This window comes from Chelonoidis abingdonii, chromosome 10 (assembly GCF_003597395.2).
Source record: "Chelonoidis abingdonii isolate Lonesome George chromosome 10, CheloAbing_2.0, whole genome shotgun sequence".
Taxonomy (NCBI): domain Eukaryota; kingdom Metazoa; phylum Chordata; order Testudines; family Testudinidae; genus Chelonoidis; species Chelonoidis abingdonii.
In genome coordinates, this window is record NC_133778.1 from 52,267,415 (window position 1) to 52,294,697 (window position 27,283).

The 27,283-nt window shown below is 40.8% G+C and overlaps 1 protein-coding gene across 1 annotated transcript in view; it reads right to left on the reverse strand.

Moving 5' to 3' along the window:
* Nucleotides 1-27,283, reverse strand: part of FMNL2 (formin like 2) — a 277,496-nt gene that overhangs the window by 85,609 nt on the left and 164,604 nt on the right. Inside the window, 5 exon segments of the mRNA XM_075070227.1 lie at nucleotides 4,404-4,523; nucleotides 6,165-6,317; nucleotides 9,866-9,949; nucleotides 16,253-16,329; nucleotides 19,597-19,677. Of these exon segments, the coding sequence (XP_074926328.1) occupies nucleotides 4,404-4,523; nucleotides 6,165-6,317; nucleotides 9,866-9,949; nucleotides 16,253-16,329; nucleotides 19,597-19,677 (515 nt within the window).

A 27,283-nucleotide genomic window follows, 5' to 3' on the forward strand; every position in this document is an offset into this window, starting at 1 on the left:
TAGACATTCAAGGGGGGGGCGTGTCATCTATGGCTGGGCTACTTTGTTTTTACACTTGTGCTGATGTCTGCTGTGTGAATGTATGACCCAATATTTCCAAATTTGTTACACTGCACCCGTATGGAAAAAGCCAGTTTAAAGGAAAGGAAAATCATTGCTGATTATACATTACAGACAAGGTTCCACAGTCTCATCTAGTCCTTATCTAGATTTAATAACAGACCACTTCAGAACTAGTGTAACCATTTCCTTACTTTTACTGAATTTACTAAGAATGTGTTAACGAGTTTAGTTCCTATGAAAGGTGCTGAGCTGACACCTTCAGAGACTGGAGAGCTCTATTTTGCCATAGATGTGGTACAGCACAGATTTCCACATCTGTCATCTAGCCAGCCTGGAGACCTTAGTGGTTGAGAAACTAGTTCAGTCTCCATGCCCATGCTTCTCCAGTAACACTGCCAAGAAGAGCTGCCAAGGGAGCTCATTGCTCAGCACTTTGCAGGCTTGAACCCCAAGCAGTCAAACTTACAAGCAAGTCTAACATTTACAAGCCATTCATGCAGACTTTTCACGGACAACTATAAAACACCTGTGCAACAAACTAATGTATATAAAGTGAATGATGGCCCCTGTACAGCAAAGTATTTAAAAACGTCTAACACATTGACTTCAGTGGGACTATTTATGTGCTTAAAATTAGACATGTGCTTAAGTGCCTTGGTGAATGAGGCCTATTGCACTGTATTGTTATTCAGCTTTCCCAGTCCCACCTATCTAGATTAAGGTTTTACACTGTCACCCATGACCATGAGGGTCTTCATGTAAAATCAATAATAATAAAGCAAGCCCCTAGTGGACTTCATGGAGTCACTGGCATTTCTCTATTTCTGGGGTCAAAACTCTGCTTGGGGTAAAATTTTGTTTTGTTTTTTTTGGGGGGTAGGGATTTAGGGATAGAAGTGGATGTCAATGTTGTGTCATTCTGATGTTGGCAAGACTCTGGATTTACCTGATTCCCTATGGTTCCATAACTAGATCCCCTTGACTGATAGATAATGAACTTGCACTCTATAAAAGAAAAGGAAGGATGCTCCCAAAAAGGGGAGGCTTAGAAAATATTTTTAAATGGTAGCACCCACAAGCATTGAAATAACTGAGGCCTATCAGCATCTCCACTCTAGCTGGGCCATAAACATTTGCTCCTGCTCAAATAGAATGTATGTTATTCTTGATCCAAGAACAACTCCCCCCCATCACCCCCGCCATACCATTTTTAAACAAGGAAAAGAACTCTTCCAGTTGTTTCAAAGTTGCAGATGTACAGGCCCATGAATAGAGATTGCGTTAAATTTGGAGACTAAATTAAGTCATCAGAACATGACATACAGGGATTTTAGTCCTGCTCTAAGTGCAAATTTGAATGAATACTGATTCTGAGGGAACCTTATCACCTCCAAAATATATACATATGCATACATACAAAAATAAAATATATTCAGGATACAGTCAACGCCTGACGTTCTTACGTCTTTTTAACTCAGGAAAGTTTCCATAGAGTCCTATGATAGAAATGAAGTTTGAGTACAACCCAAGTAAAGACCTCAGTATTTGACCTATTCAGCATACACAGAATACATAATGGAGAAGGGTGCTCAAGAATTTGTATCGGCTTAAATTTGAAACGAGAGCATGACTCTCAAGTGGGAGTAATGCTGTCATCACAGTTAAATGACAATAAAATCCCTAAAGCACCACTCTCTATCATATATTTCAGTTAAGCCAGAAACATTTCTTATTCTGCCCCCATTTTTGTGTTTTCTGTCCCCAGTCTTGCTATGCTCTTTCCTCTTTAAAATAGACTAGTTGCTATGAAAACAGTTATGAGACTGGAATTAGGCAGAATTTGACTAAGAGCTGCAGAAAGTCAATTAAAGTCACAACTTGAAAAGTGATGGATAATCTTGATCATGCATAAGACAGGGACAAACAAATGGATAGAAAGACAAGTACAACGTTATCAACTATTAGGGATTTACAGTAGGGATAAATTTGGCCTATACCAGTGGAGGGCAGAATTTGATCTTACGCTTACTCGCAACGTGGTTTGGTTTTTATTTCAGATTCCCTGTATTTTAACTAAATATAACTATAACCCAGGCATTAGGACAATCCAGGACCCAATGGGAATATCTATACTGCAATAAAAGACCTGTGGCATGGCTGCAGCTGGCCCAGGTCAGCTGACTTGGGCTCACGGGGTTCGGGCTGCAGTTCAGACTCTGAGACCCTGCAAGTGGGAAGGGTCTCACAGCCAGGGGCTCCAGCCCAAGTCCAAATGCCTACACTGAAATTTTATAGCCTCGCAGCCTAAGTTCTGAGAGCCTGAGTCAGCTGACCCAGGCCCTGAGATTCAGTGCTGCAGGTTTTTTACTACAGTGTAGACATACCCTAATAGCTTCAGCTAAGCTTTGAAGACCTATACAAGTTAAACATGGTTAAGAATAATTCAAGCCCTTGGAACAGGTGTAATCCAAGATGCCTGCCATCTTACAGAAATAATAATAAAAATTATTGTAAAGAAATTGACATAAGTCAGGCGCTGCTGATTTGCACAGCAAAAGGTCCGTTTCAGGAAAAAAAAATTTTTTTAATTAAAAAGGCTTTGAAAGTTAGTTTATTTCCCTAAAATGCAGCTGTCATAAGTAGATAGGTAAGGTAAGGGTTAAGTTTCTTTTACCTGGAAAGGGTAACCAAACACCTGACCAGAGGACCAATCAGAGAACTGGATTGTTTAAAGTCAGGGCCGGGAATTTGGTGTAATATCGGGTTTTTTTATTTTCTCTTGCGTGAGTAAACAAGGTTTCCTCTAACTCCTTCTATTTCAAATATTATACAAAAGTCTAGTAAGTACAAAGGAACCGCCAAAGGGCAATTCGGCTATGAGGAGCTTTAGGGTTGTCGACTAGAATGTGGAGGCTGTGATTTGGTCTTTGTTGTTGTTCTGGCTTGTGAGGTTAACAAGCTTCCTCCTAACTGCATCTTTCTCCAAGTGTCTCCTACACATCTGTGAGTACAAAGGAACCCCAAGCAATTTCGGCTAATGGAGGAGCTTTGGGTTGATTTACATGTATGTGGATTGGTTGGGACTGGTTTTAATCGGGCTATCTTTTAAAATCAGACTGTTTCTTCAATTTTCTTATAAGCCAAGAGCCTGTACTGATTTCTTAATGCAAGATTATTTTTTTCCTATTTCTTTCTTTTTTTATATAACTTTTTTTTAAACGTTGTTGGAAGTTTCTTTTCCTAGGGGGCATAAGGGAGGAAAAGCCAGGCTGTGGGCTTTTTCCTATTGCTTTTCAGGGAAAGAGCAGGCTACGGGGAAAGAGAAAAAGAATCACCTCCTGGTATCAGGTATCCTGTCGTCCCTCACGGAAGGCAGGCACGGGAAAGGACAAGCCAAGCTGTTGGTATTTTTGATCTTCAAGTGTCCCTGAGGCAGAGAACGCTTATCTCTTGGAACAAGAGGAGAACCGGTTTCGTGGATACTCACAGGCTGACCAAGAGGCAAGCCTGGGAAGGAGGTGGGGAAGGGGTTCCCTTCCCCTGCTTTTAGCATCCAGGGATTTGGAATCGGGTGTCCCCCAGGGAGGTTGGGGACACCAGAGAGAGGAAAGGGGGGATCAGGCCCCATCAATTCCTGATCTGGTGGCAGCGAGAATATCCAAGCTGGTAGTGAGCTTGGGGGAGTTTCAGGTAAGCCCCCAGATTTTGGACGCTAAAGTCCAGGTCTGGGACAGGAGGCTATTACCACAGCAGCCTTCCTGTAAAAAAGATTCATCTTTTAGAATGAAGCGCCCGGAATACAGCAACTGAAGAGGGGCTTTGGGATCCTACTTGGTTACAGTCCTACAGTGTTTTCAGATGCACCTGAAATAAGTTTTTATTACTTATCGTTACGTGGCCAAATCCTGAAGTCCTCAATCAGATAAAACTCTCCTTAGGTCCAAGTAAAAATAAGTCAGAGTTTGAGTTGTTGTTATTACGATTACTATTAATACTACTAAATTATGCAATACTATAAACATCAACGATGGCTTTGCGGTGCATGTATAAATCTCATCAAACTAGTCACATGAAAACAACTGTTTGTTTCAAAATACAATTTTCAACTTCATTTTTTCTTTTTACAACCCACTCTGCAGAACCAAACTACACTTTGAAATATGTGTTATGAATTATAATGTGATAACTGCACATTTCAGAAGCTGGGAACCCCCACTTTTGGCATAGTGCCTCACCTAAGACGTGTGGTTATCATATTATAAAACATGAGCAGCAGTTAAATACCCTGCTACCATGTACTACGCAGCTCTCCTGGGTGTAACCTTATACCTGTGACTTACGAGATTTTCCGGCTTGAAGCCTCACCAGCAGAGTGTAAACTGAAGCCGCTCCAGAGACAGTTGGGTGAAAAGCAGCTCTGGCGGCGTTTGAACTGAAGTTGTTCAGGCAGAGAAACCGATCTGATGGCATTTTGAAAGATGGATGAGAGTGGATGAGGAAAAGGTAAGGAATGAAGGATAGGAGGAGGAGGTTTGGAAAAGGGAGAAGAGGAGAAAGGAAGGATGCACAGGAGGAGGACGTGATATGGAAAAGGAGGAGGAGGAGGAGGAAAGAGGGGATACGTGAAAGAGGAAAGAAGGATGGAAGGAAACAAGAGGAAAGGAAGAGAAAAAATGTAAGCAACATGTAATGCACACCTGAATTATTTATTCCTGGTATACTAGTCTCACACACTTCCCAGTGACAAAGAACAGGACTGGAATCCACCTAAAATAACATTCTTGAATCATAAATACCAGACTCTGAATTAAATGCCTATACTAAAATCCTTTTGCAGTCCAGAAGTAGCATAAGGGGGTGTGTCATATTGGCCTTCCCCGGGGTACCAGGCAGTGACAGAACTTTTTAGAGGAGATTAGAGGACCCACTCTAATAATTCAGTGCGTCAGTGGGAATAAAAAAAGATTTCTCCTGTGCTACAGTTTCAGGAAAACCCTGTCCCCTGGGCCAACTTGATTTCACTTCATTTTACAATTCTATGTATTCTCAGCAAGGGTTGGGTCCAGCTCCAAGTCTCCACTTTTTTCCTTTTAGCCTTCTGAAATCCTTGAATTAAATCGTCTAGACTTCAGATCCATTCCAACCTCTGCTGTAGCTTGAAGTGCATCCATTTATCCCCTGATCTGTGACTAAAAAAGCCCAACCTAGCAGTACTTGGCAAATCAAATGTGAACTTCAAGTGGAAGATCTAGAATAAATGACTAAATACTTGGTGGTCCCAAGTTTCTTTATCCTCTCAATAGCTGATATTAACCAGAAATATCCTAAAGAGGCCAAACAACTGAAAACCACAGACCATTAAATTCCATCTGCCATATTGAATTGCTGACACAACTGACTATATATTGGTACCCTAAAGTAGCTGTTTATTATGTTGAGTAACATTAAAAAGTATTCATGTAGCATGAACATATATAAAATAGTCCCCATCTATGCTTTCTTCAGCAGTTATCCCATCAGATATCAGAAACTAAACAGGGTGAATCTGTGTTCAATTCCTGAACAGGAGACCTCAAAGTAAAATTCAGAGTACTGCCAGAGGTGATGGTGAAATTGCTACAAGGAAATGGTCTTCCCTTTGATACAGTGCTCCTGCATGATGTTCAGGGGGCAATGTGCTGTTGGAGATGCTGCATTTTGGATGAGATGTTAGATATGAAGGCCTGGCCACTTGCGGTCATTAAAGACCACTTGGCACTGTCTGCAAGAGAAGAGATTGCACCCAGTGTGCTAGCTACATTCTAATTTGAATAATTACATTATTCAATTGCTTCAATTACTCTGTCACTGAAAATGGACAATATATTCCTCTCTTAATCCTCTCAACTGTTGCATAGAGCTGCTGTGTGCTGTTAAGTTACTGCTTCATTCCACCTGAAAGTTGGTTGCATTTCAGTGCAAACTGTTTGGTTCCTACGTATGTCGAATCTGTACAGGGCTTAGGGATGAAAGGTGTTATACAAATGCAAATTATTATTATTATAACTTTAAAACCAACATGATCCTCCTCATTCATGGACCCACATTTCTAATGGCCTTACCGTAGAGTAGAATGCCTGCCAGAGCGGGAAATGCTATTGCCAACTGGCGAGGGTAAGTTACTTCCTCTATGCAGGTCTTCAATGGAACGGCTCCAAGGTTTGGATTTATCCATTGAGTTTTCCACATTGTTCTCCAAGCTTTCAAAGTCAAAACTGAAAGGAAATAGAAATTCCAATGAAGGCTTACACAAAAAAACATGTACATAGCTTTTTTCCTTCCTGTTAAACATCTGCAGATTTACCAAGTCCCAACAGATTACAAGAAAAAAGGAAAAAAAAGCAGTGCAAAACAATTTCCCTTCAGCTGGAACACAGTGCTAGATTCAAGTACATTTTGCAGCAAATTTGGAACTTGACAAAAGGAGAAATGAACAACACAGGGATATAATTTAAGAAGAATCAAACAGCCATGAATGAATCTTATTTCAGTGTAAAAAAATAAAACATTGACTGATTTGCTGATGAATAACAGCCTTGGAGAGTAGAGGGGGAAGCTCAAAGCTGTCTTAATTTTATTTTAATAAATCAATACATGGGGTGGCTATTAATGCAATTTCATCCATAAATAGTGACTGAGCATTTATACTGATTTGTTGGCCTAGGCTAATCTTGAACCATATGTAATACATTACTGAAATCATTATAGATTTTCTTGATTTTTGACTCCTTACCCACTTCATTGCCATTTAAAGCAAGAGTTGGTTGTTCCTCTTATGTTTTTTGAGGCTATTACTTACGTTCACCACGTTAGAGAGAGAAAAAAAATCTGGCAAGTTAACTTGCTTCCACTTATACAATTTTAGGAATGAAATCCTTAAAACAAGCTGTGTGCAGTTTTTCCAGTGTTAGTAATATTTTAAAATATATAATTTTCCTTAATTAATTTTATTATAATTCCACCAAAAGTCTCATTTCTTTTCAATGGTAATACGCCCCCATCCCGATATAATGCAACCCGATACAACACGAATTCGGATATAATGTGGTAAAGCAGTGCTCCGGGTGGGGTGGGGCTGCGCACTCCAGCGCATCAAAGCAAGTCCAACATAACGCGGTTTCACTTATAACACGGCAAGATATTTTGGCTCCTGAGGACAACCTTATATTGAGGTAGAGGTGTATATATCTGCATGTATTCAATCTAAAAATAAAACTTTGGCTCCACTTAGCTAGAGTTTGCATGTACAATGCATTGTAAAGCGCTATCTTTTCTTAACACATTCATTTCATATAAGAAGTTATATGTACAATGTAATTAGGGTTGGCATATTTTTTACTATTTTGACAGAGATCAATTCTAAGGATTTTTTTCTATTTTTATTGATTTAAATTTTCCTATTTGCACAGAATTATGAGTTTTAAGCATTTTAAAGCAATATTTTATCTATTTAAATTTTCACAGTTGCAGGAAAATAGAAGGAGAGGTCAGACAATAATTATTTTATGACATTGGACACTGATATTCAAAAACTTAAAGCTTTATAATTGTAAATGCACAAATTCACTACATCCCATGACAAAATACACAAAGCAAATATCCTTAAATCAAACTCTAAGTTCTCAAGCAGCAATTTTACCACTCTGCCTATTTGTAAATGCAGATTCTTACTTATGGATTTTTTTTTTGTTGGTTTATGTGCATACAACAAAATCGACACTAACCAACACTTACCGTCAAAAATTGAATCCTTCCAAGCCTAAATATAATGAAGTTAAACCCTGTGTGTATGTGAGAACATATCCTCAGTTGTTTAAATTACCTCCATTTCAGTCAATGATTTGCATTGGCCCATAATAATTTTTTCCAACTTTGCATTGTTTTAATACAGAATAAATAACAATATATTTGGAAGTGTTGTCTAGTGGTAAGGTCAGACAACTGGGAACCAGGGCTCCTTTTTTATTCCTAGTTTTGCCACTGACTCCCTATGTGGTCTTTTAACAGATATTCTCTTTCTTGAAATCTACCTATCCATGAAAGTGATCTGATTATACCTTCCCAGCTTTACCAGAGTATTGTGAGAATTAGTTAATGTGAGTACCCTATATACTCAATTATAAGCCGACCCCCCACCAAGATGGACAAGTAAAAATGGAAAATTTTTATAATCCATTCATAAGCCAACCCTATAATTCAGGGGTCAGCAAACTTTGGCTCCAGGGCCATCAGGATAAGCCGCTGGGGGGCCAAGATGGTTTGTTTACCTCGAGCGTCCGCAGGCACAGAGGTAAATCTAAGTAAACAAAGTGTCCTGGCACCAGCTGCTTACCGTGATGGACCGGGACAGCAACTGGTGGGGACACTTCTGGGGGGGAGAAGCTCGGAGTCAGGGGAGTAACCCTTGTGACCACCCCCCATGTGACCCCACCGCTAGCCGGGACCCCCACACTCTCCCCATCCCATCCCTTCCCACCTTATCTGTGGAGGGCAAGGGGCAGGCTGGGCAGCGCGTCCACAGAGTGCTGCAGCGGGCCAGACCAGGCGGCCCAGCCACAGCATGTTCCAGCGGACTGAGCAGTGTGGCCACAGCCTGCTCTGGGGGGCGGGGCCAAGCGGCACGGCTGCAGCCTGCCAGCCCTGGAGCTCCCACTGCTTCAGAGGCTGGGGGGAGAGCAGCATGGCAAGAAGCAGAGAGATTCTGGCCCTGCCTCTTCCCTTCTGGCTCTGTTGGCTGTGCTGCCCTCCTTGCTCCCTCTGTTGCGGGGAGGGCCTGTGTCCCATCTCTTCCTCTGTATACCTGTTCATAAGCCGACCCCCTTCTCTGGTGCTTCCCTTTTTCACTAAAAAATAAATCGGCTTATGAACAAGCATATACGGTATTTTGCTTTGAACTTCGTAGGAATTATTTTATCATAATACAACATAGCTGAAAATATAGTCTGGGTGTACTTAGTTCAACCTTGCCTATGTAAAGTTATTGATAAATATTTAAGAATATAATGTCCATTACATGATCTTATGATATTTGAGGGAAGGAACACAAACAGTGGGATCTAAAAGAAGCTTTTGGGAAGGAAGGTAAAAAATTGGCCATTTTTCTTAGGCCAATATCTGGATGTAATGCTAAATTTATTCATTCTTTATTGTACTTTGTCCCACTCAGAGGAGATCAAGCTAAAACAGATATAACTAATCTTTAAAAAAAACTGCCCTGACCAGTGGTGGATCAGCCACTGGGTGAACGGGGTCTGTGCCTGGGGCCCCCACTAATTGGGGGCCCCCCAGAAAAATGGGCACCCTGGGTGGGGTTGGAGCATGGTGGGATTGCCCTGCTCTGCCCGCCCAGCACTCCTGTCAGGAAGCAGGGGAAGATCCCTCACCCTGGGAACGTGGTGGGGGGTGTGGCGAAGGCCCGAGGGACTGCAGGCAGAAGGGGTGGGGAGGGACCCCTACTTGCTCTGGCCCATGGCCACACAAACCCCTAATCCGCCTTTGGCTTGGACAGCATAAATATAAAAGCAAAGTTTTTTGTTTTGTTTTTCTCTGCAATATACTCTGATCTACCATTTGGGATTTAATTTTGTCATTTGCTCTGGTTCTAAGGAACCTACATAATTTTGTGCCAAGCTACTGCAATGGAAACAACTTTACAGGAATAGCACAGCATCCAACTAGATATTACTCTCTCCCAGTCTAGCTATATTGCATTATGTTATTTTGTTTTGCAAACCCTGATGAACAAAAGCTATGTTTTACTTACGTGACTGCGTACTGTGCGAATGACAAATATTCCACCAGAACATCCAGGCCTTTGTTTTCTTCATTCAAAAACTCCCTGACCCATCTGTTAGAAAAATCATTAGAGATCAGTGCATTTGATTGTTCACTGCAGGGGCATGTCTGACGAAATTCTTGTTTCAGTCAATCTACAAAAACATCCATTGTGTGAAAAGAAATATATTGAGCAAAAGCTTTTCATTTCTCACTCAAGAAGCAAAGGTTCAAAAATATACTTTCATGTGTGGAAACAAACACCTCCGCAGTTCCACAAATAAGAAAACATTCTCTACCATTAATATCTATACCACGCACACTTTGCACTGCTCAGAAAAACCTACACAGATATATTGCTGTTCTTTTTCTTTTTAATAAAGAACCTGGTTCTGGCAAGTGCTGCCCATTTCCCCATAATAATTAAGTTCCTGTTGAAAGGTCCAGTATAATTTGGAGTAGTTAGTAGACACGTACCATGACGACACTACCAATGTAGCTGAAGCTTCCTTCCAAACCCACATTCATCTCCTTTCTGGCACAGCAAGCTGCACAAACCACAGAACCAGCCAATACCAGAGCAGCTTTTATGGGCTTCTTGAAATGCAACAGTCATATGAATTGGCTTCATTTTTTCCATGTACTGGCATTTAGTGATCTTTCAAGAAGTTATAGGCACCAAAAAAGCTAAGAAATAATAACATCAAAGATGTACTTCATACCTCTTTAAAAATAAGTTTTCCTTCTCATACTACTACGATGACATTTCTTTTAAAAAAGCTTTAACCTGTTAAGGTAAATTCAAGCCCCTAAAGCAGAGCCATGCAAAATATTTACAATAAAATCTGAAATCCTGCACAATCTAACTGGTTATTATTGGAAAAGTGAAAAATTCAGGGCTAGTTTCCCAAGGTTTGAGAATCTGGACCGCATTTTGAGCAAACACAAGGGGTAGACAATGGGTGGAGATCTGGCTTCATCCCCCATACCTCCTCAATACACCAACCAGCATAGCAAAGTACGTATCAGCAGCAGATTATTTACCCCTGGAATAAACTGTGAGCCAGAGAGTGAATTATGACACAGAGTTACAATTCCCTCCCTGGTTTGCTCTTGGGGCAGTGCATTTGTGTGATGCCCTTTACTCAGGGAAGACTGTAAATTTACAATCTAGCCTTGAGTTATTCTTTAGGCCTTATGTTTTACAGCATACTGTTTACGTTGTAGAATAAACATCTTGGTATGTATATTACTCCTGGGGGCATTCTGCACCAAAAGATTTAAAATTCAGCACACAATATTTTAAAATTCTGCACATTTTATTTGTCAAAATAACACTATATAATCACGCCAGTTTCAATTATTTTGGTAATTTATTTCAAAATACCTGTCAGCAAGTATGTCTATAACAATACAGACACACAAGAATTCCCTCAGGAGTGGAGAGTTAAAGAAACCCCGCTGACAACCCAGTTCCTGTTTCTCTGCCCTTTCTCTCCTCTCCCCCCCCACCCGCCCAGAGCCCAGCCGGGGGGCCAAACACCCACAACCTCCTCCAGAGCCCAGCTGTGGGGCCCCCTGGCCCAGATCCTTGCACCCTCCACCCAGAGCCCAGAAACAGGGCCCCCCAAGTCCAGATACCCACAGCCCCGCCTCCCCCAGCCAAGCCATGGGTGCCTCCCCTAGCCTAGACACCTATCCACTTCCCCCAGAGCTCAGGGATCCAGAGGAAGAAACTCAGGCTTGCATGGTGATTCCTGTGTGCCATCCCCTCCTTCCCTCAGGGCATGCTGGGAACTGCAGTGGCCAGCGGCCCCTAGTGGTGGCTAGCAGCACTGCAGCCCATATCTGTGCGGGAAAGGAAATTCTACGTGCATGTTCTGAATTGCGCAATGTAGCAGAATTCCATCAGAAGTAGTATATGATACACATTTTGCCACACATATCTTTCATCCAGTTGACTGAAGGAAAACATGCATTTTGGAAATTGTACTGATTTTTTAAGACTGTATTATTTACAAAATACGCCATAATGGTTCCTTTTGGAAATCTGTGATATGTCATAAATTTGTATTTGAGAACGACAAAGCCTGGATGCTTTTGGACTCTAGTGGGAAATTATTTATTCTGGGAAAGGGGAGAAATAAAGCAGGAAGCAGCAAGAACTCAGGAGATGGAGTGCTTTTAGATGTTTGCCACATATCAAGAGTGTTCAAGTGTTTCAAAATGGTCCTATATATGGAGCTAAGATGGAAAACTATTATAAAACACACAGTTCACACTATAATGGCATCTATATATTCATTCAAGTACTAAGATGTTGTTACTAAGATTCTTAGTTACACCCGTTTAAATATGGAGCAGCTCCACTAAGGACACTTAATTTTCTGCAGTACTTTACTTCTATTAGCATAAAGAGTTCTCTCTTTCACTTCTCCATGGAACCCAGAGTGATTTCATTTTTTCTGCAGCTACTTGGCAGCTCCGAATCCCAAAGTTATCAGCGGATATGGCTGCATTTCCCACAGATTTATGTTACCTTTTAAAGTAACTCTCAGCCCGTGGGACCCCTCCCAGCACCCATGTTCTATACCTTAAGGAGCTCTTAGCATAGCTATAGTCAGAAACGATTATCTTCCAAAAGAAGTGTTATCATTCAGTCAATAGTGAAGCCATGGCCACCCAACACTAGCATTAAGAGTCAAACAATCAAAAGTGCTTTTATAATTCTTCTCTTCCCCTGAGATGATCGGAGTTTACCTCAGAAAAATGTAAGTGTCATTCTGTAAAACAGACTTTCCTTAATGATGCCACTTATTCTACTTTGTCATCCAAGATAAAGTTGTCTTGTAGTGATAATGTGATATGTGTGTAACATCCCAAGAGAATTTGGGATAGTATCAGTGTTCTGATAAACTGCTTAAGGGATTCAGAACAGCCCTGATGAAAACTGAGCACTCCATTAAACTGAGAGAGGTGCCATGCCAACCCCCCACTGCTATTAATTACAACAGAAAGGACACTTCTCTCAACTCCCATCCCAAATTGTTTACAATTAACCATAAAAAACTATGCAAAACCAAACAAACTATTTTATCCAGGCACAAAATAAGACTTGCTACACTTTTCCCACCACAGAGGTAGGGCCTTATACTTCTACCAAAACACCAAAAGGCTGTCGCTCCCGGCAGTGCTGATGTCTGGATTCAATTCTATGAACAACCACATGTAAACAACTCCTTTACATTTTCAAATCTTGTAAGAAGGAATAGGTCAAGAATTTCCACACAAAACAATAGGCTATGCATTATGATACTCCTTGTCTCTTACAGTATGCCAGAGAAGCACAAAGGATTACTATATATTAATTTCCAATAGCATCCATAATATGCTCAAAACCTAGTGACCCCAAAAAGACCCAAAGAAGCTTACAATCTTGTATAGGGAGGAAAGGGGAAACTGTCACCTTTAGAAGGATTTTCTTCTAAAGAACCCCCTTATCTCATAAATTCAGCCTTGGGTGGGTTACTTATTTTACACTGTGTGGCAACAGCCACACATCACCACTCTGATGTTATAAATAAATGCACACATTTTAGCCGTAGTCAGTCATGGACTTTAATGGGAGTTGAAAGGTTAACTCTGGTGCAAGTCTCCAAAAATTCAAGAGTGAGCTGATGTGCTGAAAACCTCCACTGAAAATTCCATGGAAAAAAAACTGTCCACAACATTTTGTATCTTGTACTTTAGCTGCTGACAAACTACTACGATTGCTTACAGATTGCATTGGCTTACTCTGGCAGATTCATCCTGAAACGTTGCAACCCTGCCAACATGGTATTAGAAATGATGGTCTCACTTCAGTATTTGATGGTCAATTTCACTTCATTTCTGCAATGTTTCAGAAAGTCTTTTGACATTTTGTGGAAATCCCGGACATGCACTGTCCTACTGTATTTCATCACAGCTGGTTGCCAACCGCAGTTTTGGCTCTTAAGGAGTGGAATCTTGATTTTAATCCACCATAATCTGAGGCTGTTGCTTGCTCCCATATTTAGTCTCTGGGATTTAGCAGCACACCACAACATACCATGGAACAGACATACAGCTTTCATGTAGCTAAGCCAACAACTATTCCAGGCCCATGTAAGGAAAGAGGCCCATTGGAAAGACATCACAAAGACAGTGCTCACAATATTTACTGAAACTACTGCCATCACCCCGGGACAGAGGTTCCTCAAACAGATTAGTACCAGCTCTTTGTCGCATCAGCCTAAGTAATCTTTAGTGAACAAACACTTCAAAATTTATTTTTAAAATACTGAGTGATTTCCCACTGTCCAAGACTTAGCTGGCAGTCCAAGGACTCCCTGACAGTGCTGTAGGTGCAGAAATTCTGTCCGCGCAGACAGTTCAATGTCTATTTTACTCTGTCTGCCTGATCTCTCTGCTAATCTACATCATTTATAAGTATGAAGCAGCTGTGACATTGTTATGAGGCTGTCATAAACAGATAGTTAAGGGTTAAATGTCTCTTTTACCTGTAAAGGGTTAACAAGCTCAGTGAACCTGGCTGACACCTGACCAGAGGACCAATCGGGAGACAAGATACTTTCAAATCTTGGTGGAGGGAAGTCTTTGTTTTGTGCTGTTTGTTCTGTTGTTTGTTCTCTCTTGCGATTAAGAGAAGCCAGACATCCAACCAGATTTCTCCAATCTTACTGAAACAGTCTCTCAGGTTCAAGATATTAAGTAATAGATAGAAAGCGGATTAGATTTATGTTTGTTTTCTTTATTTGCAAATGTGTATTTTGCTGGAAGGATATTTCACCTCTGTTTGCTGTAACTTATACTTAGGCTGGGAGGGGGAGTCTCTTTGGTCTAGGTAAAGCTGAGACCCTGTAAACATTTTTCCATCTTGATTTTACGAAGATAATTTTTCCTTTTTTTCTTTCTTTAATTAAAAGCTTTTCTTTTTAAGAACCTGATTGATTTTGTCCTTGTGTAAGACCCAAGAGGACTGGGTCTGAACTCACCAGGGATTAGTGGGGGAAAGGAGGGCGGGGGGGAAGGTGAATTTCCTCTCTGTTTTAAGATTCAAGGAGTCTGAATCATAGTATCTCTCCAGGTAACCCAGGGAGGGGAAAATCTGGGAGGGAAAAGGAAAGGGGAAGGGGAATGGTTTCTTTCCCCTTGTTTTAAGACCCAGGGGGTTTCGGTCTTGGTCTCCCCAGGGAAGGTTTTAGGGGGACAAGGAGTGTACCAAACACTATATTTTGGTTGGTGGCAGCACTACAAGATCTAAGCTAGGAATTAAGCTTAGAAGGGACATGCAGGTCCCCACTTTCTGGATGCTAAAGTTCAAAGTGGGAAAGAGACCCTGACAGAGGCAAAGGGACTTACAGAAATAATATGTGGAGCGCAACCAGCTTTTAAGGCCACTAGCTTTATCAAATCCAGAGTCAAAATCAGTTACTTTCTAGGACCTCTGTGCCAAAGAAGCTAGCAGACAGAGTTTTCTGCTGAAGTAAACCCGGTGTGATTAAGAAAACAGCTGTTCTTTTGCATCAGTCAATCTGATAACAACTATTCCTTTCCTTGTTTCATCAAGATAAAATCGCCAAGTGCAGAAATCTTCCCAAGGAGCCTATTTTAGGTGCACACATACTGGAACCATTTAACAAACTTTAAAGAAATCGTATTTTGGTCTGACATGCTAATACTGAACAATGCTTCTACTCCATCAGTTTCAGAGTCTGGTTCTGAGTATAGGTTGGCAAAGCTGATATGAATAATCATTTGAAATGACACGTGGAATTAAAAAAGTGTATTCTCCAAAATTCATTTTCCTATTAACATTTGAAGAAAGATTTGTGCTTGTGAAAGTAAAACACTGATAGCATTAGCTAGCAGTAAGGCATTATGCAAACATGGCATGCGCAAGTTTCAAAAACATCTCATTGCTCCTCTGCAAAACTAATACTATTTCAGACCTGAGGTTTCTTGAGCAGAAGCTATAAATCAGGGGGTGGGATGGGGTGGGGGAAATGGCTGACTAAACTGCAGACCCTATCAGTCTCATTTTTCTTCTGATTTACCCCAGGGCCTGATATAGCTCTTAAAGAAATCAATGGCAGTTTTCCTACTGATTTCAAAGGCAACTGGACTGGGCCCACAGTGAGCAGATTAAAAGTAAGCCTTCAAGGATGACCAGCTAACATGTTAATGTACTGCACAGCCCAAATCCCAGCCTTATAATCCTTAGTGACTGATACATTAGGACATCTCATTCCTTAAAGAGCACGGAGATATTTGCCCAAAGCTAGCAGTCAGTAGACATAAAGACCCAAATCATGGGATTAGTAATAGCTCTTACCCAATATGATTTGTTCTTAAAGAAATTTCCAGTTCTCGTAGTACTTGCGTAGATTCTTGGACTCGTCTTCTGAATTTCTGTAGTTCAGTTGGAGGAAAAATACTTAAGAAACATATTTGGACACATATGACGCTATCAAAAAATGCCAAAATCCCATAGGAGACAGAATGTGTTAAATATTAAACTATAGTGAAAACATTTCCAAATCCTAAGAAATGAAAGTCTGTTAATTAGAACAGCAACTAAAAGACACTTGGAAAGATAACTCCTGCTTTCAATTAGTAGTTTCAGCATTTGAAAGTGTGGAAGGGAAAAGGAGAATTAAAATTCTGTAAAGGTATATATATTTCTTTACAATATAATTTCTATTTTAGCACCAAATATTTCACAGACAGTTCCAGCATAGGGACTTGATTTTCAGCAATGGCCAATAATTTTGCACCTGCAATCTTGTCTCCACAGCATAAGAGTTGTTGGCATTTAAATCTAACTATCTGATTTGTAAGTGCAAACAAATAACCAGATATCTCAGTACTACCATCTGTGTGCTGTGATTATTTGTAGGTGCAAAACTAGAGGCTGGAATGAGGCTCAGATCAAATGCAAATATCAGTGAACTACTGGGTTGCAATACAGTACAGAACACTCTAATAATCTTGCTTTATTCTGAATATCTCCCATCAGTGCAGTTCCACCAGTGGCAACAAGAGCGGGAATGCATGAACCCAAGAAATTCAAGCCGACTCTACCCTTAGTCTAATGTTGCAGTGGTGATGGGAAAGCTGGGACCGGGGAGAGAGAGAGGTGGGAAGAATGTTCCACAACTGCCTCTTGCATGCTCATTATCCCCCAACAGTGTTGCTGTTTGCAACCTGGAGCAGGGAAAATTAAGTGTTCTGTAATTTATAAGATTTATAAGAAGCCACCAGACTGTGATTTGTTTAGCAATATGTAATTTAAACATGACTATCCTAAGTGTCTGAAAATGCAGCTCACATGGAAAAATAGCTATTTTTCCAGGAGGAGACTTTGCATACCCAGCTACAACCCCAAATGAATATTATACAGCAGTGTTTGGAACTACCTCCTCCTGACCAGACAAGCATTTAGGATCGAAAATGCTGACACAACCTTAATTATAGCAATAATTATGGTAATATGAATAGTCCCTCAACCATCAGTCCAGGGAGCCCAATTGTAAATCTTTCCCCTTTGCAGTCTGGACTGACTAGTTATATAAAATAAAACAAAAGAGACAAACTTGATTAAGTTATTTTTAGGTAACACTGATTTTGTCATAATGGGGGGAGTCTGACAATTGCACTAGGACAAAAAAGGTTTAATGTGCCCATGGACTGGCCACAGAGCAGACCAAACACTACATGAATCTGAAAAATCCTCCAGGAAAAAACAAAGCCCCTGTTTATCATTTGGTTTATTTTTTTTCTTTTCTCGTTTTACTATAATCAGCTGCAGACAAATTTAAAGTCAAGAATGGCATTTCCTTCTCGTCACTTCCCACAACAAGGGAGGCACTGTGTCAGAATATACTTTTATTGCAGCCTTGAAAACATGAGCTAATGAAGGCCAACAGGAAAAAATGATACCTAGTGTATGCCCCATTGTATTTCTTCAATAACATAGGCCCACCTCAACTGCAGTATGTGGTTGGTCCTGGGCTTGGCAATTGTGGCAGAATATGTATTTTACCACAAGACACCAATTAAGCTAATTGTGTTGCAACACAAAGCAGTGATTGTTTAAGCTGGAAGAAGGAGAACCAGTCATTGAGAGGAGCTATGCTCTGGTTACCTTCTTTTTTACAGAAAGAAAAAAGCTGTTAAAAACATCAACAAAGAATATGAGCAAACAGCTGAGGTAAATAAATACCAGTGATTTGAAATGTATTTGAAAGCAAATGGGATGAGGCTCCTTGTGAATGTACTACCATCTTCAAAACCTCAGAGACTCTTTTTATCCACAGGATAGCCAGGACAACAGCTATGCAAACTTCCCCAGCTGAGTTGCCAATGTACCTCCATCTTGACCCCAGAAAGATCAGGATAGGACTAAGTAACAGTGTTCACCTAAAACACTCCTTCTGTTAGCAGGAATACGGGACCTCTGCTGACAAACTGAGGCAGGTGGTTCATTACCCTACCCAGCTGTAAAAGAGGTGGGAACAGTTCTCTACAAAAAGAGGATCAAGGGCTGATCGTTGGTGGGCTTTTTTAGCCAAACACTGGTAGTCCATCTCAAACACAGGGCTGGTCTACACATAAAACTTCACATCCCTGAGAGATGCAGTTAAGTTAACGTATGCCCAGGTGTAGATGCCACTAGACTGATGGACGAATTCTTCTGACAACCTAGCTATTCGAGGAGGTGGATTAAGTAAAATGACAGAAAAACCCCTTCTGTCACTGTAGCAAGCGTCCACATGACAGCAGCATAACTGCAGCACTACTGCTATGCCACTGCAGTGTTAACAGTGTAGACATATCTATCTAGGTCTCGAGTTCATTTCAGGTCTGCTGTTTACCCTCCATTCCATTCACCTCTTGACCTCTTTGATGAGATTGTCAAGAAAGGGTCAACTAGTGCCAAAGGTAGTAGTTTTTGTTATGCGGACGAACAGCCGCTAGAACTGCACTGAGAACACAACATTCCTTTCACATAGCTGAGAAAAGAGCTATCAGATGGTAATAGCTTTCATTTTCCACCAGCAATGGCTGGAATTGAAGTAGAAACCACGAGGTACAAGGTTCTGTAATCCATTAATAACCTGGGCTATTTGCTGCATCCACACGTCATTAAATCCATCTTTCCTTATGCCAAATGTTTCTTGTATTTGTAACACCTATTTAGCTCTCTGCCTACTGAACTGTGAAAACTACAATGCCCTAACAATTTCTCTTTGATTCTGTCTGTGTTGTGAGGACTGGAATCTGGGAGACTTTTGTAAGCTTGGTCTACACCTAAAACTTAGGCCGACATGGCTACATCACTCACGGCCATGAAAAATATCAAGCCCTGTACAACACAGTTAGGTCGACCTAACCTACACTGTAGACACAGCCAGGTCAATTTTTCCGTGGCCCTAACTATCACTTGTTAGTGAGGAGGACTGCCTACATCAGTGGAAAAATCCGTTCCAACAATGTAAGACGTGTCTGCACTACGGCAGCACAGCTACAATGGCATAGCTGTGCCGCTGGAGTAAAGACATGGACTTCAAGATTTTTACAAGGCCTTTCACACACAGGGAGGAACTCAAATCAAGAATAATTCTGCCTATTAGTGCAGAAGTGAGAGCACACTAAAGGACACAGAATACTTCTTACCTTCCTGGTTACTGCTGGATCGAGATAGCCCTTTAATTTCTGGATATATGTATGTGGAGGATTCTTCACTTGAAATCTTTCCTGCAGAGAGCACATAATCATCAGACATTCAAGTAGTGACTCACTGTATATTATATATTATGAATTTCAGCTGCATATATCTGAAACTGTAAGATAATCCTCACATGCCTGAAAGCTCTGGAAGAATTACGTATAAGAGAGATGGTTGTATAGATTTGTTTAAAAGATGTCACCAGATGGGCTGGCACACATTTTACAATTTGGAATAACATTAAAAACATAACGGACAGGCCAAGATGGTTTCCTTTATGGAAGAACCCACATTTTTACAGTTATTCGTATTTCAATAAATCGGAAATGGGGGTTGTTAACTTTATAGGTGATTTTTTAAAATTTAAATTAGTTTGCAAGTTCTTCCAGGCAGGGATCACATCTTTGTGTGTGTTTACACAAGGCCTATCAAAAGGGGGAGGGGGAGAGGAGCAGCTAACTGTAACAGTGACACTTCTCATACCACAATCTGCTCAGAAGTCCTAAACTGACTGAAACTTATACCATACAAAATACCACCCATAGGCAAACATTCTCCTGTCATAGGGTATAGATCATTCACAAAACTATAGGGGGAAGAGGTTGAAGTAGTGAGTACCTGAAAAAAAAGTTAGACACAGCATTTGCTAATATTGACTCCTTTTAAAAAGGCTTTTGAGAGGATGTCCAGCTAAAGTTAACAGCCCTCATTATAGTTGTCATGAGTATTCCGGAGACTCACTACTCTCATACTTTCAGTCTGATGCTGGCATCTCTGCACAGGATTGTTGGTGTTTACACTAACTGTAAAGTACATGTAGGGGTGATGAGCACAAATCAAAGAGCTACCAGGGTACAGCACTGGTGGGCTCTGTTACTTGGGATTTTTTATACTTCTTACACTTCCCCTACTCCTACCCTGGACCTCTCTTGCATTTTCTGCACCGTCCTGGACATTTGGAAGAACCTTTCTATCTGTGCCCATGAGAAATTTTACTTTCACTCCTTAGAATGCCAGTGCTCTTATTCTCCTTGAGAAATCAGTTTTTTCAGTAGAATTTACCTTACAATGTGTATGTGAATGAGTGTGGGCATCTTCACTGAGCAAATAGCTGGGTAATAACACGAAATTATGACCCGAGGAGGAAGGAAGCAGATTAGTTGTGATGATGTCCTATCAGTTCTTTTCCTTAATTTCCAGTAGAATGAAGGACAGCTTTAGATTCCAGCTTTAGTATTTCATATGGGCAAGAATCATGACTATATCTTGTAACATTGTTGGCTTTCTTACCTCCTGTGGACTGAAAAATGATTTTTAGAAGTTTCCCTTTCATTTTCAGACTGATCACATAATTACACAGTGTTGTAATGTCTACAGGACTTTACAATGCTTACATATAACATTGAAGTGTTTGTTTATCCTACATCAATATGCATTAAATCCACAATGTCCATAACACCACATGCTACTTTCTATGTCAACACAAATCCTGCACACTAATAAGTTTACCATACATAGGAACTAACTTTTTCTACTACTATCTGCCAGCACTGTTTGAATGTTGAATGTATTGATAACTGAGGATAATTTTGCTTGAAGAGAGCTGAAAGCTCCGTCATTTTCCTTAAAACAATAATTCACAATCACATCAGACTTTTCATTTCTATTTATTCCCTTCTGGTATATAGTCCAAACCACCTGCCTGTCCTCTTGATAGCAATTCCTAGATTATCTAGGCTTTTACATAGGTACAACATTTCCATCCCCATTATCAGGTCAGCTCTGTGAATTTCTATTATATATTGATATTATTCCACTGAAAAGATCAGCTATGATTACAGCTGTCATAGGTTTGGTAGCTAAAGCCCACCTAAGAGCTCAAAGAATTGCACAGGGCCTGGATCAGCTATGCAATAATTACATGTCCTCTAACACCTGACTCAGCCTCTGTCCCACCACGACTAAGAGATGGAGAGCCAACAGATATGACTCTCCATTGAAAATTCCATTTCTCCAGTACAATTGTATAAACTCTCATTAAGGGCCTGATTGAACCTCCCAGCACAGGACCACAGAGAGGGAAGCTACGGAATGTTTTACGGCTCAGGAAGACACAATGCCTTCTAGTTGTTCACTGAAGTGCAGGTGGAGCATGCTCCCTGAACCATCTCTTGGGAGAATAGCCAACTGGTTAAATGTGCCCTACAGTGAGGAAGGGGACTCAGGCTTTCCTCTGCCTGTACATGACTCGTGAGCCAGAGTGACTTGTGCCCCAGGGTGTGCTAGCAGGGAGCAGTGTCTTAACCAGGAATTGCAACGGCACCAGGCCTATCTCCAGGGGACTACAAAGGGTATGTCTACACTGCAATTAAAAACCCACAGCTGGCCCATGCCAGCTGACTCGGGCTCAAGGGTCTCGGGCTGAGGGGCTGTTTAACAGTGGTGTAGACATTCAAGGCTTGGGCTGGAGCCCAGGCTCTGGGACCCTGCAATGACAGAGGGCCCCAGAGCTCGGGCTCCAGCCCAAACCCCAATGTCTACACAGCAATTTTTAGCTCTGCAGCTTAAGCTCTCCGAGCCTGAGTAAGCTAACCCGGACCAGCCATGGACGTACCACAGGGATTTCATCCCCATGCAGATGTACCTAAAGATGGTTCTCTGAGACATTCCTGGCTAGAGCACTTGTGCAAGAGGGAGGCACAACAGGGGAACTCCAATAGTGGATCAGACCAGTGGTCCCTCCAGTCCAGGTGCCTATCTCTGGCTAGCCAGGTCCAAACGTAAGGTGCAAAAAGGAAAGTATAAAAAATCTTGCAGTGGACATTTGTTCCCTTCCTCTCCTCTGTAGCTGATTCTAATGAGAGAGTACATATTTTTGTTAGCAGAAGTTGTAAGCCACTTCATTCTTAAACTCCTGCAGAAGTTTTGAGTATATACCACTCACTCCTAATAACTTGTTGCTCTCTAATATAATCAGGTCTCATCAGCACTTTCTCTTTTAACATCTCAATCACACACAGTCCTCATCTTTATTACTCAAAAAGAGTAGGAGCCCAAAGCCTGGTCTACACTAGAAAAGGTTTGCCTATGTAGCTATTGTTGCCAAACCTATTAGTGTAGATGCAGTAGTAGCAAAAAGTGCTTTTGCTGGTATACTGTATGCCAGTTCTCTGAGCACAATGGGCTATATGGCAAAGGAGTTTTATGCTAGTATAACTGCATCTACAATAGAACTTTTGTTGATATAGAAATGCCATGAACAAAATCACACATCCAACATTACTATACTGGCACTAGGCCTGGCCTAATTCTCTGCTGGTGTAACTCCATTAATTTCAATGCCATTGACTTCAATGGGGTTATGTCAGCAGACAATTTAACCATAGGTCTGAAAGAAAGTCTCTCCTGAAGATATTGAACTGAATTAAAGCCGAATTCCTATCACTTAAAGATTGAATTATAATCTTTTCTTCAATCAGCTCCTGTGTATTACACTTGAGTAAGATGAAAATAGCCTCTCTTCACGTGTGATTTAGAACCACCTGTCCAAGAAGCAATCCGAACCTTGTCCCACTGTTACATTTGACCATTTTGTTCATGGGTAGATGAAGTCACTCATTATCACTGGTTTATTAGACTTAATTGCCTCTTTGATCTCCCTCAATATTATTGTTTTCCTGTTCTGGAAGCTAGTAGTCAAATGCTGCTTTATAGTTTCATTTTTACACACTGGATTTTGTATCAGTATAAATCTACTATATGGGCTTTCCCGCACAGATTGTTTATTTTCTGTTAGATTCTGCAGAATCTGTTAAGTCTAGTGCATGTTTTAATCTATCCTTCCTGTATGGTTACTATAGCCAGGTTCAGAGTATTGATTTATCATTCTACCATGCTTCAGAAATGTCTATTATGTCATTCCTCTATTCCTATCATGTAGAATGTTTCCCTATAGGTCACCAATTATTGCTTTGGAGGTTCTCATGTTGGTTTATGAACTTTTATTATAGTTGAGTCGCAGCCCTGTTTTCATTTATTTAACTTCCTAATCTAACACACTTTCACTTGCCTGGAATTTACTTCTGTGATCTCAACCTATCCATCCTCCAGTTCAGCTCTAATACAGAGTAATATCTATGTATGGCAAAAACTCCTAGCAGATGGCTGTTCAACTTGAGGGCTCCTCAGCACCTGTCAGCTTTCTCCCAGCTCTTTGTTTAAATACTTCCTCCAAAGGAATACTATTCCTTAAAATATCTAGCTCAGATTTTAATATCTGAGCTAGAAACTGGCTTTTGCTTCACTTAAACTACAGTTCAGCTCTTCCGTACAGACTCTCTCTTCTCTCAAAAGTTCCCCAGGCCAGTAGACTGAAACAATCTGGCCCTAAGTCTCTGTGCTCATTTTCAAGGACAGTTTTGGGTTATAACTGCATTTAGTCTAGTGGGTTTTTACTGTTTTATAGGTTATGGGCTGGACAGTGACTTCCCCTCTATGGTACACAAGGAGGAAACAGGGCTTTCCTTAGTGGGCACCTGCACAAGGGGCTGTCAAATTCTTTGATCCTTGTGCTCTGGCAAACAAAGCTAGGGTTGTCTAGCTGGTTTGATAAGGTAAAGATACAGAAAGGCTGCTCAGAGCAGGAGAAGCTGCAGAAGGGAAGGCTCTTGTACCCATGGGGAAAGACCATGAAAGAGCAGAAAGGTGGCCAGTATTAAATGAGCAGAAGGAGCTGAGAGAGACAAGAATGACATGGAAGAATTGAAAAGAAAAGATCAATTTTCATTTGATTCCAGTATGATTATTTATTATTATTATTTGTCAAAGACTTTAGTTTTAGAAGAAACCATCATGATCATCTAGTCTGACCTCCCTTCATATTGGCCACAGAACCTCACCCACCCACTCCTATAATAGGCCCATAACTCTGACTGCGTTACTGAAGTCCTCACACTTTTATTTAACGACGTCAAGTTACAGAGACTCCACCATTTACTCCAGTTCAAACCAGCAAGCAATCCATGCCCCATACTGCAGAGGAAGGCAAAAAAAACCCAGGGACTCTGCCAATCTGACCTGGGGGAAAATTCCTTCCCAACCACAAATACGATGATCAGTTAGACCAGTGTCAGACTTTTGTACTGGTGACCCCTTTCACATACCAAGCCTCTGAGTGAGACCCCACTTATAAATGAAAAAACACTTTTTAATATATTTAACACTATTATAAATGCTGGAGGCAAAGTGGGGTTTGGGGTAGAGGCTGACAGCTAGCAACCGCCCTGTAATAACCTCACGACCCCCTCAGGAGTCCTGACCCCCAGTTTGAGAACCCGAGTTAGACCACGTTAGCAAGGCAAGACCCACCAGCCAGACACCTGGGAAAGAATTATCTGTAGTAGCAACTCGGAACCCTTTCCATCTAGTGATTCATCTCCAGCCATTGGAAATAACTTCTAACAGCAGTCGCAGATGGGCCATATTCCATTGTAGGCAACCTCATCATATCATCTCCTCAGTAAATTTATCAAATTCAGTCTCTAAAACAATTGGGTTTTTTGTCCCCACTACTTCCCTGGGAAGGCTGATCCAGAACTTCGCTCCTCTGATAGTTAAAAACCTCCATCTAATTTCAAACCTAAACTTGTTGATGGCCAGTTTATATTCATTTGTTCTTGTATCAACATTGCCCCTTAACTTAAATAGCTCCTCTCCCTTCCTGGTGCTTGTCCTGCTGATCTATTTACAGAGAGCAATCATATCTCCCCTCAGCCTTTGTTTTATTAGGCTAAACAAGCCAAGCTACTTAAGTCTCTTGTCAAGGAAGTTCTCCATTTCTCTGATCATCCTAGTAACTCTTCTCTGCACCTGTTCCAGTCTGAATTCATCTTTCTTAAACATGGGAGACCAGAACTGCACACAGTATTCCAGAGGAGGTCTCACCATTGCCTTGTATAATGGCACTAGCATTCTCCCATCTCCACTGGAAATACCTTGCCTGATGCATCCTAGGATTACATTAGCCATTTTCACGGCCACATCACATTGGCAGTTCATAGTCATCCTGTGATCGATCAATTCATCCAGGTCTTTCTCCTCCTCTGTCACTTCCAGCTGAACAGATAAGCTAGAATTCAATTAGTAAATTCCATTTTTATTCCTTTGACTAATTTTGATTGATCTGATTTTGCCTGATTATTTCCCCACTTCACTGACATGCCGATATATTTTAATGGTGAAAAATTCTCATCTCAATGTGAAACATATTTCCGATGGAAAAGCTGCAATGGGAGGGGAATGCAAAGCTTTACAGCATTTTCCCAATGCATAGGATAATTTGGTTAATCTTCTAGGAAACCACTGGATGAATCATAAATCTGGCAGCCAGAATCCACGACATGCAATATCTAATTACACACTGATATAACAAAAATATTGTTTGTTATGCCTGTTCCATAGTCAGACAGACATCTTATTCTATAAAACTGCTGGGAAATTTACAATCATCTGTGGGGAATATGCCGTATTCAGACCTGTTAAGAGCAGTATCGAACATTCTGATACTTGAATCTTGGAGGAATTTTAAACTATTTTCTCTTAGTTTGAGAGAAAGCTCACATAATACTTTTTGTAACTAAAATGTGAAACCCTCATTTATTATGTCAAGATGAAATCCCAACTACATGATCTGTAAGTTGTTTCATTATGAATGGTAGATTACCACTCAGTATTTAGAAGGCACTCTCATATACACAGAAAGGCATTGCAGTTATCTTGCTGCCTGCTGCAAAAATATCATTAATCATAATAATAATTAGGAACTGTCTTAAAATCCTACCCTGTGCTCCACCAACCTCTGGCTGAAATTCCTTCCAAATGCAACACTTCTTCCTTCTTTTGCAATGTTTTTAATCTTTTAAATATTTTCAGGCACATTTAGTGCTGATGTAAGGGCTGTTTGAGAACCCTGCAGATTGACATCCCCCTATTTACCGAGAAAAAGTACAGATACCACAAGAGTCCTCGCCTGTGCAACTGTTGAATGCAAACTTCCCCACATAAACCTCTGACACTCACTGGAGGAGCCATCTCTAAAAGTAATTTGGTTTTCCAGGTCAGTGACAGCCTGATCTTGCAAAGTGAGAGAGCTCCAGGAAGCAGTTGAGCACCGATAATATTTGCTGGAGTCAAGGAGAAGTGGTGGGTTCTTAGGTCCTCTGTGCTGGGAGGAGGCAAAATTAGAGACAGTTTTAGCCGATAAATATTGTAATGGGGTCAGTTATCCTCTGGGACCTGAACTAAATCCACCAAACTCATTCTGTACAGGCTACTCCTTCTTTTACAGAACTATTCTCATCAAAAGCTCCCATGTACCAGGCCTGATTCTCCAATGCCCTGCACCTCATGTAGGGAATTTACACCAACGCAAAGTGAATGCAAAGTAGGTGCAAACCACATACTAGTCTGATTTGGAAGTATGCTACACCCACTTTGGATTCACTTTGCACTGATGTAAATGTCAACACAAGGTGTAGGACAATGGAAAATGAGGTCCCAATATCTTTTCATTTCATAATCAAAATATTCTTGCTAAATGATAAAGACACTCTCTTAATTTTATATATCCATGGGATT